Raw genomic sequence first — 16,959 nt, forward strand, 5'->3', positions numbered from 1 at the left:
GCGACTTATCCGGTTCGGTTACGCGCAGTAGAGATCGTGCGGGCGCCCTGATCAAGCGACCCTTCTCTATATAAACCGACCCGCCGTCTTCACGCAATATATGCGAAAATCAATCTAGGGTTTGCCTCCTACTCTGTACTGCGCCGTCGCTCGTAGACTACTCCATCCCGCTCGCCGGCGTGCACCAGCGATCGGGAGAGCAGGTCTCCGGAACCTCTGCCTTTGACGTCCTGCACCGGGAGAAGGCGGCAATAAGGTTTTTGGGAAGCGCTTCGCGCGACTGCTCCCTGTTCGTTCGCGACGGCTCGCCTTCCTCTTCGCTCGCGTGTTTCGTGCCTTCGTAGACACCTGCGAAAAGTTTCGACCAAGCAGCCGGTCTTTTCGTCACCTCGGTACGTGTTAATATGTTGCGCATATTTGATCTGTTCATGTTATTCTGCGTAGTTTACATGTGTAGATCTAATGATGCGTTCATGCTAGTTTTCATCTGTAATGTCATGATTTATTTATGGAATAAATTAAATCCTTATATGCCCATAATCTCAACAGGATGGGCCACACCCGTTAGTCCACCAAAACTAATTCCTTTATTCCAGAAATCCCAAATAAACTTTCCAGAAACATTCATTTACTTCTCCATGAAAATGTTCTCTAAATTCAATCTTTCGTTGGTCCTATCTCCTCCGTCCAAATTCAGATTCAACCCATTCTTTCTCCTATGTTATTCTGAAATTGAGCTCTACTTCCTGATTTATTTAGTTACTTCATTTGATGTTATTTTTCTGCCTTTTTCTTTTGTTTATTTGTTTTCTCCTTTTTGCAATCGTGTAGACGCCGTTGCCGAAGAGGTTGCTGCTGCAGGTGAAGATTTCGTCTGAAGATCCTGTGGGTAAAGGCAAGTGTACCCTTGAACATGTTGATCCTAACTTGCAAAATTATATTGTTTTAAATTATATGCATGATTTGTTTCACAAATTATTGTGTGGGTAGTTATAACCTACTTGTTAATTATTCCATGCCTTTGAATTATTGTTGATTACCTTTCATGCCATGTCACCCTAGTTTTCATGTGAGTCATATATGGGTATGGACTCAGGTACTTAGATTTGCTTAGCCCTACTCACACTAGTTTACAAGCAAAATATAATATTGACTAATGATCTACTTATCACTGTTTTTATATAAATTGTGTGGCTGTGTGCTATCTTCTTGGTGGCATGTGTTGCACCGTGTGTAGTAATGAACTGGTGGAAAATGTTTTAGACCGGGGCGATGGTGGATCTGTGTGAACCTGGGAGGTAAGCCATCTGTGTGCGTGCTTATCATTGACCTGTGTGGTCGATTGAGCGGTGTGCTCCAGAGCTGTGTGCTCCATTTTTGTTGTGTGCTTGAGGTCCTTAGTTTAAGCAAGTCGCCCTGGTCAGTTAAGGACTTCACTTCGTGCGCCATTGATCTGAGCCTTACCATGCAACCACATGTTTTCATGGGAAGGACCTAGCTTAGTACACTGCTTAGCTTTGGCACCGGCGGCCCAGGTGGCTAGATGATAGGTTTTTGGTTTGTACCATGGGAACTTTCACCTGTGTGGTGTAGGGAGGACCGCCCATGGGGGAAGCCGGTGTTAGGGCGAGGTAGGGGAAACGCTTTGTTACACTTTGGTGTTTAGCGGCACCGAACTGTATCTTGTGGGTAAAGTTGTACAACCTCTGCAGAGTGTCAATCTATTCGAATAGCCGCGTCCTCGGTTATGGACATGCTCGGTGACTTCACATGAGGGGTAGATTTGTGAAAGTTTTAATTTTGGGAAAGAGTTGTGTGCAGGAATTAATGAATATAGATGTGTTGTCCTGTGTGGACAAAGAACCTTTTGGTCTTGTGTGGACACAGTATCCTTTTTGGGTTGGTTGGTTGGTTAAAAATGTTGTGATTGCAAATGTTGCTTAAATTAAATTTATATCTATTTATTATATTTAAATTTGCAAATGCCTTTATGCAAATGAACCCTAACCGTCCTTTGAAGCCTTGTATCATATATTGCATATTCCCGTACACTTGCGAGTACTTTATGTGCTCACCCTTGTTGTCTCACCAAATTTCAGAGAAGGTCAGTTGTTTCTAGAAGTTCTGTTGCTAAGAACGTCGAATAGGTTGCGTGCCCCAGTCGATTGCCTGTGGTGTGTCGTTGGTGCCTCTCGCCTCTTTTTCCTCTGTTTATCTCTGTTTGACCCTGCGTGGCAAAGAAATTATAAAATCTGGTCATAAGACCAATGTAAAAATTATATTTGTTTCCTATTTATTAATATAATCGTGATGTGATTGTGATATTATCTTTTGTTACTGTGTGTGCTAGCGTTGATCTGGGACTAGCACATTACACACAGAGGGATCGTAATTGGGGTCCCGACAAGGGCCAAAAGATAGCTGATCTAGGTTGGCTTTCTCCTCATTGACAGATTGCCGATTGACTTGGATGGTTGCCTCTATATCTTTTCTTTCTCGCCTATTGGCTATCCTTTGTCTTGCTTTCTCCAACTTGAATTGATGTTGTTCAAGATAAAAAGCTGGAGTTAGCGTAGTGGCTAAGTCTTCTGGGATCATATTTTGAATTTCGTGGAACCAGGCCCTGATTGATCCACAATCGACTACCAAGACATCCAAGGAATTCTCTAGCCGATTTGATATTTCCATAAGAGTTCTCTTAACATCATCGGCTAGAGGAGCTAAGGCTTTGCTTGAGGTGTCTTCTTCTTCTTCATCCCAGAATTGTCTTATGTCAAAAGAGAACATATCGGCTAAAACCTGCAAGAAAGAAAAATGCAGATTCGGTTAAAGTGTTCGAATGTTTAAACAGCCGATATAAGATCAAGATAAGTACTTACAGGGACAGCAGGAGTTGGAGCTGCTGCATCTTCTACATGATGACTTCCTACAGCCGATGGGGTGTGTTCACTTGATTCAGGCTGAACAGGAGTTGGAGAATGAGGAGGCTAAAAAGAAAAGTGTTATTAGGAATCGGCTTATATGAATAAAAAGGAAATGAGAAAATATAAGTTACCGATGGAGGCAGTATTGGTTTCTTTCTGGCAGCCGATTTCTTCTTCTGCAGAGACAAGTGTTATGATGAAATTGGGATATGAAATTCTTGCAAGCATCAAGTTTTGATTAGAATACTTACCCTGGGATGCCGAGCTAGTTGAGGTGGTGCCGGAGGAATTCTTTGTGGAGCTGGGGTATCGGCAGGAGGTGTTTGTTCTCTAGTGTCACTGACTTCGGCAGCAGCTGCATCAATGTCTTCTTCCATGGCTTCATCATCCAGAAATTTGTCGACATCTGGATCAACAGTTGGTAGATCATCGGTTGCTAAAGTTTTTTGCTTATTTGTTTTCTTCTTCTTGGTAGCCGATGGATCTACAACCGATGGCTTGGTTCTTTTCTTCTTTCCGGTATCCATTGGGATAGGCTCTCTCATCTGTCCTTGAAGCAAACTTGTTGTCTTGGGGGGCATGGAAGCCGATGACAGGAGGAGCCAGTCCACCACCATTAGGAAGAAGGCCTGCAGCATAATTGATCTCCAAACCACTTTCACTATGATGAGGAGGTGAAGATTCTGTGGTCTGCAATCAAAGAAATAAATTGGATAAATTTTTATATCAGCAGATAGTTAAGGAAATTGATAAAAGTAGAAATTCTTACTTGAGGGATAACATCAGGGAATATGTTAGTGAGATACATGGAAACCGATTGATGAAATAAATGTTTCTTCCATTCAACCCACCATCGGTCAAATGTTGTGCTCCTGAGCAAAGCTAGCTCAATATTATCAATACTTCCAAGGGGAGGTCCTTGGATGCTTAGCAGCCGATCCATCATTAATGCCAATGTAATTTCCCCTCTATGCTGGATCTTGTCGGCAAAATACAAACCAATTGGCAGCTGTCCCAATCCAAGTTGTCTGGCAGCACTCATGGGGTGATAGAATTCGTAAGAAACTTGGATGTTTCTACCCTGATGTATGCCAACTGAGAGTATGCAAGGGCTGATAGCAGTAGTGAAAACTTCTCTAGACTTATCAAACTTCTCAGAATTAATGTCATCAAATCTGAAGTCCGAGGGAAGTTCAAAGCTATCAGAATCGGCATATGCAAACCAAACTATTGAATCCCTGGGGAACCCATTGTAGAAGCTTGCAAACCAATCTCTGAAAGGATCGGCTGACAGTTTGGATCCAGCATTAGTTGATGCTGCCTCTCCAAAAGACATGCATCGGCATGTGGTTATTTCTTCCCTATCTTCATCGGTGATTGGTTCGAATCTTGGGAAATCTGCTTCTGTCAGGGCTGGTCTATCGACAACTTTCATAGTATGCAAATTCAACCAGATTTGAAGAAGCCACCAAGGGCCACCTATGTCGATTGCTGATCCAGAAGCAATTCTAGCCGATGTTGAGTTCAGTGTTTGGTATAAATAACCTAATAGATATTTTCCTAATGGAAATCCTTTTTTTTCTACTAGGGACTCGGCTATGTGTTGCCAGTTTACAGTTGGGCCACAGCTTGGACCACAGAACAAGTACTTTTCTAGCCACATCAGAAGGAATGCTGTGTGTTCTCTTGGAGTAACAGCTCCATTCCCCATGTTTGATGAGACAAACCCTGACCAACCACCTATGCTCCTGGTTTTGAAGTCAAACTTGTTTTTGGTATTCAAGCCGACTGGATTAACCGATGAAGTGATGTCTAAACCAGTTATCATGGTTATGTCTAGCAAAGTTGGGGTCATTGGTCCCTGTTTAAACAGAAAGCCATTCATGGCATTGGACCAGAAATAAGAAGCTGCCGACATCAGAGGTTCATCCTTAGCCATATTGGCTGCAGTCAGAGCTAGGGCTTGGGCTATCCCAATTTCCTCCCAGTGAGAACCCTTGCTAGCCGATACCCTTTTATACCAAGCCGGCTAACTCTTCTAAGTTGATGGCCATGACTTAAAGGTATTTTTTCAAAGACTTAAGTTTGGATTGGCTAGTCTAAAGGGGATCCTATTGGTTTCGGCATTAATGAACTCAGTTGGATCCAAATTGTCGATCGGACCAAGAAAGTACTGATTGGGATGAACTAAACTTGGGATTGCGATCTGATGAGAAAGGTTCTATAGAAGAAAAGAGGAAAAAGGCAGATTGAGCGAAGAAAGAACTAATCTACTGCAAGAACAAGGGATCTAGCCGATGGGGACTTACCTCGGGGAATTCAGCCGATGGTGCAGCAAAAGGACCAGCGGAAGTTGACATCGTCGCGGGTGAGGTCGCCACTGCAGGGAAGTCGCCTCCGGATCGCCAAAGGGGTTCGAGGGAGTTGCCGGAGAGAGAGAAGACAGGTGTGATGTAAGCGGTGAAACGAAAAGTAACGGTGTGAAATTTCTCGGGGGTGACAGTTAGTACTTATAGCGGGGCCATAACGGTCAAAAAACGGAAAGCCCTAGATTTTCTTGGAGATAAGATTTGGGCAAATCCGCAACATTACCAAATATCGCGGACTTGGGGGGCATATGTTAACGATCAAATTTGGTAAATCAAGCATTGGAGATAGAGATAAAACCGAAGCAAAATCAAAAGAAATTGAATGTTTCGGAAACAGAGTGCACATCGACTAAAGTCCGAATCAGCTACGATCTACATCGGCAGAGTCGAGTCGGACAGGGTAGCCGATGAAGCCGATTCCGACAATATGATATTGGAGTCATTGTTGGATTGGGTTGATATGCCTCATGAGGATAGCCATGCATGGATTGAGTCCAAAGAAGGCAATTGTATCTATTAATTAGATTATTTTATGTAAATTCCTTATGTTTCAAGTCGGTAAGAGTCCACCTTAGGGACTTGTTTGCATTTTGAGTTGTAATAGAGATAGGTGTCGTGTCCGACAGGGACATATTATGTACTTTGGGTATAAAAGTAGCCCAAACCCATGTAATTAATTAACAATCAGTTTAATAACAATCTCGGCGCATCGCCACCCTTTCGTTTTAGTTTACTTTCGACGAGTTCTTGCTTTCAAGTTAGGCTGCATCGGTTCGATCTCCGACGACAAGGTAAAACTTGTTATGATGGCTTGTGTTCTCGGGATTAGTGCTTCCATCTCTATGATACTCTAGTCTTGTTTATATAAGTTGTTGATTTATCATATATTCTATATAATCTAGACTAATATTGTTATCTAGCCTCAAATCAGCTAACATCTCTTTCTAGAAGGTAGCCGATAGGGTTAGATACCAACGTTGAATTAGATTATATAGTTTATCTACCATCTTGAAAGGCTTTCATCGACTTGTATAGATCTTATACATCTCCTTATGCTTAATGCTGCATCGGTTGGGTCCGACCTATTAAGTAATATTTAGAATTATAATATCTAACTTGTTTTATGATTGCTATTAGAGATAGCATCGGAGTTTCAGCCTATCTTACCTGATTTAGTTATCTTATTCATTATTTTATGTATTTGATATGCTAAATCTGCTCTTTATATTAAGATCTCACTATAGTAAAATATATTGAGCTTGTTGTTAATCTGTTAAGTTATCTTAGCAATCGATTGATATCTGTTTAATATATTTCACTTGCATTGATATCGTAGTATAAAGTTGTATCGGAGTATTAGCCGATACATGTTAGATCTACAACATCGGCTATGCTATAAACATATATAATCTTTATATTGAAGTACTTTTAGACATAAGTGATTTATACTGTCTCGGCAAGCTGTCCGATCTATCCCAATCACTTAGTTTAAACATATTTCGATATACATATTATATATTGTTAATATCTACAGCCGATCGGATAGATCTAACTTTCTTTTGCTTTATATTTCATTGCCGATCTACCTTACGTACCATCGGCTAGGTTATAAACGAGACGTCATCGGCCATTAGCCGATCGGCTATCGTTTGAGGATTTAACTTCGTTTTCTTGTTTCTTGTTGATTGCAGGATCAAACTAACTGGCACGCCCTTAAACCCAAAAGCAAGATTTAGGTCCAGTACTAGAGTTAAGCAAATCTCTCATGCCAGTGTGTGTTTTTTGCAAATACACACTTGAACAAAACTAAAACTCTACTTCTACTACCAACAAAGTAGATTGTCTAATTTTACACAAAATAGAGAATATAAAATAAGGCTCCTTTGGATTAAAGGATTTTTTTAAAGGAGTTGTTTAAGAAATTAATTCTACGAAAAATTTTCTAATATGGTCCTTTGGAACAAAAGAATTACTAGCTCCCACAGATACTATAAAATTCCTTAGAAATAGGCAAGATCATTGGAATTTTAGAGGATTCCTAACATGAGATTCAACCTCATGAAAATCTTCCTTTGTGCCTATCTCTATTGATCTCATGCGCTCCATCTAAACGACTATTCATGTAATTTTCCTTTTCCTGTATTTTGCCATTCATAAGATTTGAAGCGCTATACTATGCATTTTTTTTATTCCCTGTTTTGAGAATCCTATGTTCTAAAATGTGCCATAAGAGCATGCTGCCTATCTTTGCACACACAAAAATCTTATCAAAATAACAATAAAAAAAGAACAAGTTGGCATGAAAATGGGAGATTGAGGAAATGTGCTTCATGCTAGCTTGTAGAAGGAGCATTATAAGAGGAAGGACCACAGACAGAAAAAGATAAGATGGTGGGCATCGGCTAATATCTGTCCATGCAAATATGCAATGCATGTCCAGCAGCATGTGCACACAACCATATCACACGGGTGTGTAGCTGCAGGCCGAGCCTACCACCAAACACCAGCAGCAGGCAGCAGCAACTGGGGACTGATCAAGCTAAGCCAAGTGGTTGCAGGCTGCAGTATATATCATCTTCATTTTCTTCTCTTTCTTTTGGCCAATTTGATCGGACCTCACCGAAATTCTGAAATTTCGAAAATTTTGAACAAAATTTAGTTGAATTTGAACAAATATTATCAAAATTCATAAAAAAATGAAAAAATGAAAAATTTCGGCCGAAGTAATATCGTATCGGAGGGGACCGAAATGACCGAAATTTCGGTCCGAAATTTTCAACCCTGGTCATGGCACTTGGCACAAGATCACACTATGAATAAACTTTAGCACCAAAACTGTCACTACTTTTAGTAGCTCATGGCCTTTAACTGTCAGGCTTAAAATACAGTAGTAATCCAGAGTATGATCCAGAGCAAAAGGTTAAGCTGGCCATGCGAGATAAAAGAAATAAAAAGATGACCGAGTAAAGAAATGCCTATCGTTATTGAACCTAGTAGTGCAGCCAACGGCCGGCATTATCGAGTTTGAACGTTCAACTAATGGAGTACCATTTTCCGGTGGTTAGCCACTTTTTACAGCTCACGGACCATAGGCGGCAGTCGATCGGCAGTGCAGCCATAGCATGTTGTAGTTGTCACCACCTATAAGAAACACATATATCTGCTTCAACATTTAGATATGCTATTTTTTCGTAAAATTTTCTACAATACAATTGTATGCAAATCAAGTTGCATTTTAGAAACCTTATCAATGTAAAAGCGTCACTTGTGATTGAAGGGAGTGATTTTAAGCTTTCTACTCCTATATAAAAAAGGAACTAGTAGTTACCTCATGATTAAACATGTGGGAATCCATCTCTCAAGCCGATCAGACAGATTGTCAGCGATTATTGTAGATAAATCATCCCTAGATGCATGCATAGCTAGTTAGCTACATGTCAACATGTAATGAGAAGGGTCATGATACGTGTGAAGCGATTGGACGGTAGCGGCTACGTACCTCCTTGTGATGGATTAGTAGCGACAAGTACGCGATTAAGGAATTAATTAGGCCTGCAAGTGCGTGTCCGCACATGGTTGCAAGTTTTGAGAGTTCTTGGGATACGTTAATTATTAGTGAAGTAATTAACTGATGTGATATCATAATTAACTAATCTGATCGATCCACGCCAAAAAGCTCTTCGCTGGAGGCTTTTAGGCCCTCCAATTTTGTGAGTTATGAGGTGCATGTTTAGAGCAAGTTTAATAATAGAGCCAACTATGAGTTTATAACTTATATTAGAGTTAACATATACAGTAGATTAGTTATAAGGTTATCTCTATTTTTCTCCTTCTCTCTATCTCTCACCTATACATTAAATGTATTTATCTTGAAGTATGTGAGTGCTAGCTCTTACATGAGGCCAACTCTCTCTATTTTTCAAATTCTCTGTCCTCCACATAAACTTATAATTGGCTTATAGCATACTATTAAACTTGCTCTTAGCCTAACTAAAGCTGACCTGCATTTTATTTTATTTTTGTTCAGTTCAGTTCAGTTGTGCATGCATGCAAAGAGGGATCCTTTGATGGCCTGATCAACTGTAAAATTGTTTATAAACATGGTTAGTAATATAGAAATGACACAGATAGATTCCATGAGTTGGTACACTAGTGGAGCTTGACAGTGCCGTGGTGAAAAATTACAGAATTTTCTGAACATTTCTAAAAATCAACTCATAGGGATTATATGTTCTACATCTGAAAAAATCAAAATAAAAATCCAAGATGTGAAAAGATAAATGCTACATGAGATAGTGCTTCAACTCTTTTCAGCACTGATGTTCTTGTACTTCTAAAAAATCAAATCAACTGTATTCAATCTTACAAATTTTACAGATAGTAATAACATTAGAAAAAATAATCTTCTTCCAAAACATATCGAATGTGACCATACCCATTCAGAAGCTCACGGGTGTGAAGCTGGTCCATGAATTGATATCATAGTGTATGATCATTTCTGATGTGGTAAAGGCCCCCATTTAACCTACACACTAGACAGACAATGATCCATGGATGAGGTAGCCATGCCAACCTGATTCTCAACGGTTTCCTCAATGACAACTTGGCCCCAGCAGCATCATCCTGTCTATTTCTACATGCTAATTAAGCATGGGACCGGAAGGGAAAAAACAGCAAAGTGAGTGATTGAGGATTCCATTTGCATTCCAGTCCAGGTCCGGCCCCATGAAATGAAACCAAACCAAACAGTAGTACAGGATTCCAGGTGTGAGATGAGACGAGATGACATTTCTGAAATAATAAGTGACCATGGGCTCTGCGACAGTCGTCAGATGCGGTCGTTGGATTATGCAGCAGCTCGATCTCTTCACCTTGCCCCACAGGATCGCATTCGCATGGCGACACCATCAAAACACTTGCACATTTCTTCATTTTCTCTTTTCATGTCACGCTCTACCTCAAGTTCAAGTTTCAACTCCACTCCATATACAGTTCAGTATTCCAAAATTCCAATTCATCACAGGGGCAAGCTACATTCTCAGCTACTCAGCTTGGAACATAGTAGAAAAATTCATATGAAAACAGATTGGATCTCATCTCTAGCAAAGGATAAAACCTAAACTCTGTACAACTGGAGCTAGAAAGTGCATGTCTCCTCCAAGAAAAAAAAATGAAATGGTGTACCAAACAGAACAGACACTCGAGTCCATCAAGTCACGCGTGTTCATAACACGTAGTACTGTTCTATTTACCATAGCTCTGCAGGTCCATTCACATGTGAGCAAGATAGAGTGATAAACACACAAAAGCTACTAGACATGTGTCACAGTCCAAAATCAAAGCCAAGCCAAACCAAGCCAACATATATTGGCAGGCAAATCAAGTAATCAGCGGCCAGAAACAGTGTAAGTTGCTTACAGGAGAGCAGGCACAGGCTGCCCCAGAGCCTCGTGCCCCGGCTGCTCATCAGTGTGCTACTGTTTGGAGATCACAGGTAGCACATCCCTTTCCATGGCGATTAACGTATACCACACTGAACCAGCAGATTGCGACCATTTGGCAGCCAGCCACTGCTTGCAACCATTTTGTCAAGGTCCAGTGATTCACACATCAATGTGTATCATAATAAAGATCCCAACGTGTCACCAACCCAGCCTTGAAAAAACATCCAGATTCCAGACACAGTTGCTGTCACCGACCCACACAAATATCAGTTGCTCAGTTCCAGATCATAACAGAAGTGTACCAAAATATATGAGAAAAGGACTCTCATAAGATGATGCCACATATACCTGGCAACTCCGAAATAAAGCATCAGGAATAGTTAATCAAGCTTAACATTCATACTCTACAACAATCCTGAACAAAAAAACAAAAAAAAAAAAACTACCCATCTCAAAATAACACAGCTGGTATTGGCAGCCACAAAGCCCCATATACAGGAAAATAGGGTCTCCAGCATCACCCAAGTCAGCACCATCATCAGGGTTGCATCTGAAGTTTCCTGAGCTATATCAGCAACATGAGAATAGTTACCACAAGACTGTAAAATTGTGGATCATCTAACCGCTGCATTTGTGCCAGAAGGTTGTGAACTAAACTTCTGGGCAATAGCATTAATGCAAGACCTGTTCCTAAGTTACTCTCCATTGACAAAGCTTTTACTGTCGTAGTACTTCTTCTCACTGGCTTCTTTCTTCTCGTTCCGTTTCTGCAAAAGCAAAACCACAGACTAAAAATGAACAAAACCACAGCACATCAATGGACCAGAATAAATAAATGCAAACTACACCAAGTCCCCACACCAAACAACATGTTGCTGAGCGTAGTTATAGCATGAAAAAATTGGTCCCAGAGAAACAGACAAATATTTAATGCGCATATGCAAAGGGCTTCAAGAAAACACTAACACATTATCACAAACATCGGTTTATAATAAATCATGTACACACATCATTAATATGAAGTAGACAACAGGCAAATCGCATTTATTTGACTGGGATTATGTATTTTACTACATGCTGCATGCACCAAACAGAAAAACCAGACTCCCACCTGCCAATTTGACGTAGCACCAATATACCATGTTACATAACATACCTGGTAGGCTTCATGGTTAGCAACTATCCTCCTTATGATAGTACTAGTAGTGATGTCTAAAGGGCTCTCCAGTCTACGGTAGATGCCCATAGCCCTTGGAACAGCATATGGATTTAAATCATCCTGATAGGTGCACAAGTAACAGTTGTTAATGATCAATGCTATACATCTTTATATTCTAAGAAAATGTATTGAGTAAGTAACCTTCATAAAGTCCATATTCTCAGCAATTGTCCCATGAACAACCAACGAAATATTAAATGTGGTAATCTGCACAGAAAAAGGAAATTAGCTACCTCCAGCCACACTGCAAAGACACATACCCTGATAATCATAAGTAACAGTTAAAGGGTATGAATTTCAGATGGTCAATTTCAATGATAATATTGCATACAAATACATAATCTGGTTCTTAACAACATATCTAACGGAAACTTAGACTACATCAAATTAAACTTTTGGAACCAAGCCAGCTCCTAAACTTTTAGTTTATTTGACTGTGACATAAAATTAATGCTACGTGCAATCGTGCATCTGCAGAAAATCATGGATAAGCACAAATCCGACCATATCTGTTAATCTGTATCTAAAATCAATAATAGCTGTGAGCAAGGCTTTTGCTGGCGTAGCATAAATATCATGTTCAATCTTTGAACTGTGCATGCATAGTTGTGCCATGTTCAATGAACTATTACTAGCAGTTGCATCAAGCAATTCCTACTACAGTAAGAGAGCATCATGATAAAGTAGAACAGAAAACTAACCATATCTTTCGAAACATCCCATGGAGCACCAATGATCACTTCATCAACATAACGGCAAGCCAAAACACTCAAACTTCTCTCATGGAGGTTCATGATTGGGCGATGTGGTCCTCTTGTTGAACTGGCAAATACGGTAAACACCAAGTGCCCCCAAAAACAGAATGTTATGACGACGGAATTGAGTAGAGATGCTATGCTTCAATACAAATACAACCTGACTATAAACTAAGATGCAAAACTGAAAAACAGTACCAAGCATTGTAACTTGGAAAAATTGAGACAGTGGAAAAAAAAAACCATCATTATTACCTTATAGTCTGGTCTGTGTGAATACCCACAAGCAGGAAATCTCCAAGCTCTCGAGCGAGGCGCAATATCTAAGTAGAAGAAACTATAAATACACAGGAAGTCCAAATCACTATGTCTTAGAGAGATCATTTCAGTTTGCACCCTTGCAATAAGAAAAAGAAAAGGAAAAGGAAAACCACAGGTAAAACCATACAACCAACAAATGCATAGCCAAGTTGCTCTACATGCTGAGACAGACATTTGACATTGCGTTTACCTCAACATGTCCAGCATGGAATAGATCAAATGCACCATCTATGTACACTATCCGAGAATCTGGACCTGGACCCTGCATAGGTAAAGCTGACAGTCAACAGAAAGAATAAGTGGCCGTACTCAGCAAGTAGTTTTATCTAGTGAATAGTATCAAATGTAAACAGCTTGAAATAAATGATAAACGACTAATGCAATGATTAATTAATAGTTGAGCTTAGCAGCATGTTAGTTCTTGTTGGAAGTTCAAGGATATAACTTATATTCTTTACTAATATAACCTCAGAACAAATCTAAGTTGTGAAATAATCCATTTGTCGTCAGGTCATTCAACTCAATGTTTACTAGATAAAGAATGCAACCAAACAACAAATGTCTTTCAAATGGCAAAAGTATTAGTAAAATGGTAACAGGATCCTGAAAGCCAAATAACTCGCGCTCTACTGTTTAAAGGCAAAAAAAAAAAACATCTATGAGGCATTTTTATGCTGTCAATGTTTAATTCATGCCTTCAAAAAATATGATATCTCAAAAAAAATGACATTCAAAGTTTTACATGAGCAGTTCAGAAAATGATCCTCTGTGAAAGAATGTAAAGAGCTGTACCCTGCTATTTGAGAACTGAACTATTCTCCGAGATGTAGGAAGAAAATGAGATATCCTAGTTCCACTTCCAGATCCACTATCATCAATTTTCTGGCCATGCCCGTGACTGAACTGCCTTTGTAGTGAAGAGTGGTTGTGACTATCAGAAGCTGATCTCTCTCTAACACAAAGAAGCATTCTTCCTGTAGTTTATTTACTAGAAAGATGAGCTGGGCAGTTAGCATGAAAATAAAACCTATTCATGACCATAAGCAATTTATTGATACAGAAGGGAATTATGTAGTTAATTGTCTGGAGAGCTTAATAGCTTATCAGTTCATCATATAATAATAAAGCAATAGTTTGAATGTTTTCCTAAAGTACCACTTCAGGACAAATCAGGTGGGCACTGATCTTGTCTACAAACAATTATTTGGTTGACCTAGAAATAATTGTAATGTTGGAAATTGCTATGGTATTGAGCCAAAGAAATAACTTGTAAAGTTGTAGTACATAACAAGAACCATATATTCCCTTGCGATGGAAGTTTTAGGTTAAATTTCACTATGAGTAAAAACTTTAATGATTAAAACAGAAAAGAACAGAATCAGTACCAACAATGTCTGTCGTTGACACTCCTTCGGTTCTTTTAATCTGTTTAAATCGACCAACCTTTTTGGCAAGAGCATATGCATCAGTACCATCTGGGAGCAGACAAGGATCATCGCCATGGATGATATAATCTATATTATACTCATTGAATAATTTATTCATGAAATCCTCAGTTATGGCGTAAGGTGCATCTGGAATAACATCGTGTACCCATTTTACAGCACGGACCATTATCAACCTGTATATCAGAAAAAGAAACATAAAAAAATCATTCAAGACAAAATGGTTTTTTTTGAAGTGGAAAATATGGGTATATGATAATACATAATACAATCAAAGAAACAAAACTGCAAGTCTAAAAGAACAAAAATGCCTAAAATTCCATATGACATGGGGTCACACGTAAAATTGGTAACACAACTAAAAATAGAAAGAAAAAAAAAACAATATGTGCAGTAACTCCTAAACTGGAAAACCAGACACAATGAAAGTCAGTAAACAACAAAAGAAAACCAGCAAAAATAACAAATTTATAGTGTTGCTAAACCACCATGATGATGATTAAATGAGGAAAAAAAGGTTGCAGCACCTAACATCTAAAATGCCACACATACCATGTCATATGTGAGCAGCTTGTGATTATCAACAAGACAAAGGAAAGCAAGGAATCACTTAGCAGGTACTTAAGGCAAACTGAGCAGAACCAAACCTGCAAGTCTAGTATGGTTTATCGTTAGGAATTAATAAGTTTTTTGGATTTGTTTGAATGTACAGACCAAAAATTCATTGTTTAGTACTTTCAGCAGAGCAAACCTTTTTTTTTCTGAGTTTCTCCTTCAGGCACCCAAAAGAAATAGAGCTAATCTTTTTCGTTACTGCTCAGATATTGAATCCGTACTCAAATGAATTAGAGAAACATAAGCAGCTCATCCACCACCAAAGTTATCAGAAACTTGGTCCGACGACTAACTACAACCCACATGTCACAACATTTCCCTTAGCAATTTCAAGTTTCCAGATAGAATTACTGGACTAGTGCTCGAATTAAGACCGACAGACACATATATGATGTGTGGGGGGAAAACGTCGCAGCTTCAAAAACTAATCTAAGGATATCCTTATAAAAGTGCTCCACTAGTAACTTGTATTGTGCAACAGTACATTGAACGCAACTAAAGAGTCGAAACTGAAACAAATCAGTGTGCGATACAAATTAAGTTATGAAATAGTAAAAGCAGTAACATATTCCCCATGATTAGGACAGAATCAGTGTGCAGCTGAAATTGAAACAGAAGATAGGAAGTTTGATGCAACAGCTTCTCGACTAAACCATTAACCCAAGTAAAAGATCGCCCATAAGGAACAACCCACAACAGTTACCCCTAAGAACTTGAAATGCCCACAGAACACTGCAAGATATGTAGAGGAAAATTCACTACCTATAGGCTGATTTGCCTAAATCATTATTAAAGCACACAACCAGTATCAGGTAACAGTTTGGTAGGATTACATCGTGCATCATTCAAGAATTTTTTTTAAAAAGAGAATGACAAAGGGTTTGGAGTGAACCTCTCGTGGAGGGGCGTGACCGGCGGGCCCTTGTTGGCGGTGATCTCGTGGTCGCTGACAACGCCGACGATGAGCTCGTCCCCGAGGGCGCGCGCCTGGCGCAGCGCGTTGCAGTGGCCGTAGTGCATCATGTCGAAGCAGCCATCCATGTAGACGCGCACGGGGCGCCGTCGTCCGCGGCGGAACCGGCGGCGGAGCGCGTCGACGGGCGGCAGGGCGGGAATGGCGACGGGGCCGGCGAGGTGGAGCGCGACCACGGATGCCCCCAGCACGATCCCGCCGATGACGCACGCCGCCACCAGCTTGGCGCTGCTGCTCCCCGCCCCCGCCTCCATAATGAATTGGGAGATTGGACAGTGCGAGAGAGACACAACAGGAAGGAAGAGGGAGATTGGTCGTGCGCGAGAGGGCGTGGGAGGAGGGATCTAGGGTTAGGGATTGGGGCGCGTGGGTGGAGGAGGTATCGCCATTCGAGGTGAGGGGAGGGCGCGACGCGAGGAGATCAGGGTGGGAGATGCGGGAGAAGAGAAGCCTCTGGTTCTCTCTCTTGTCTCTCCGAGCTCCGCGAGAGAGATGAGGGGGATTCGCTGCCACGTGGGACCAATGAGTCAATCAGCGTGGTCCCACATGGCGGTGTGACGTGGCATAGCAGAAGAAGAAGTTGCCAGGTTTGGCCCACGCGTCAGGGAGGGAGCTGTTGTCTGTACTCTGTACTAATCCACGTATGGCGTCGAAAATAAAAACGACAATAACAACACACTAACACGACATTAGCATGAGGATGGGGGTTTATGGATTGGTTCAGCTAACCGCCCGACCGACCAAATGATGTTGTGCTTTTTCGTGTTGAAGGATGATTAATTAACTCGATGGCAGGAAATTCTAACCAATGTGCTGTGTAGCTAAGATCATCGGATGGAACTTTTGTTGATTGATTAGGACGTTGGATATGCTGCCCATATGCTGCTTCAGTTG

The 16,959-nt window shown here is 40.5% G+C and overlaps 2 protein-coding genes across 2 annotated transcripts; both read right to left on the reverse strand.

Moving 5' to 3' along the window:
* Positions 1–2,346: 2,346 nt before the first annotated feature.
* LOC136353965 (uncharacterized) lies at positions 2,347–3,732 on the reverse strand. The gene is made up of 5 exons (XM_066305399.1): positions 3,694–3,732; positions 3,416–3,614; positions 3,269–3,330; positions 2,880–2,987; positions 2,347–2,799 (listed from the first exon to the last, which is right to left on the reverse strand). Exons 1-5 carry the CDS (start codon positions 3,730–3,732, stop codon positions 2,347–2,349), a joined length of 861 nt encoding a protein of 286 aa, XP_066161496.1.
* A 7,250-nt stretch (positions 3,733–10,982) lies between these two features.
* LOC4349636 (ethanolamine-phosphate cytidylyltransferase) lies at positions 10,983–16,520 on the reverse strand. The gene is made up of 9 exons (XM_015762182.3): positions 15,985–16,520; positions 14,418–14,653; positions 13,825–14,006; positions 13,223–13,294; positions 12,967–13,034; positions 12,658–12,778; positions 12,098–12,163; positions 11,894–12,016; positions 10,983–11,504 (listed from the first exon to the last, which is right to left on the reverse strand). Exons 1-9 carry the CDS (start codon positions 16,317–16,319, stop codon positions 11,433–11,435), a joined length of 1,275 nt encoding a protein of 424 aa, XP_015617668.1. The 5' UTR covers positions 16,320–16,520; the 3' UTR covers positions 10,983–11,432.
* Between the last annotated feature and the right edge of the window lie 439 nt (positions 16,521–16,959).

Source organism: Oryza sativa, chromosome 11 (genome assembly GCF_034140825.1).
Source record: "Oryza sativa Japonica Group chromosome 11, ASM3414082v1".
Lineage (NCBI taxonomy): Eukaryota > Viridiplantae > Streptophyta > Magnoliopsida > Poales > Poaceae > Oryza > Oryza sativa.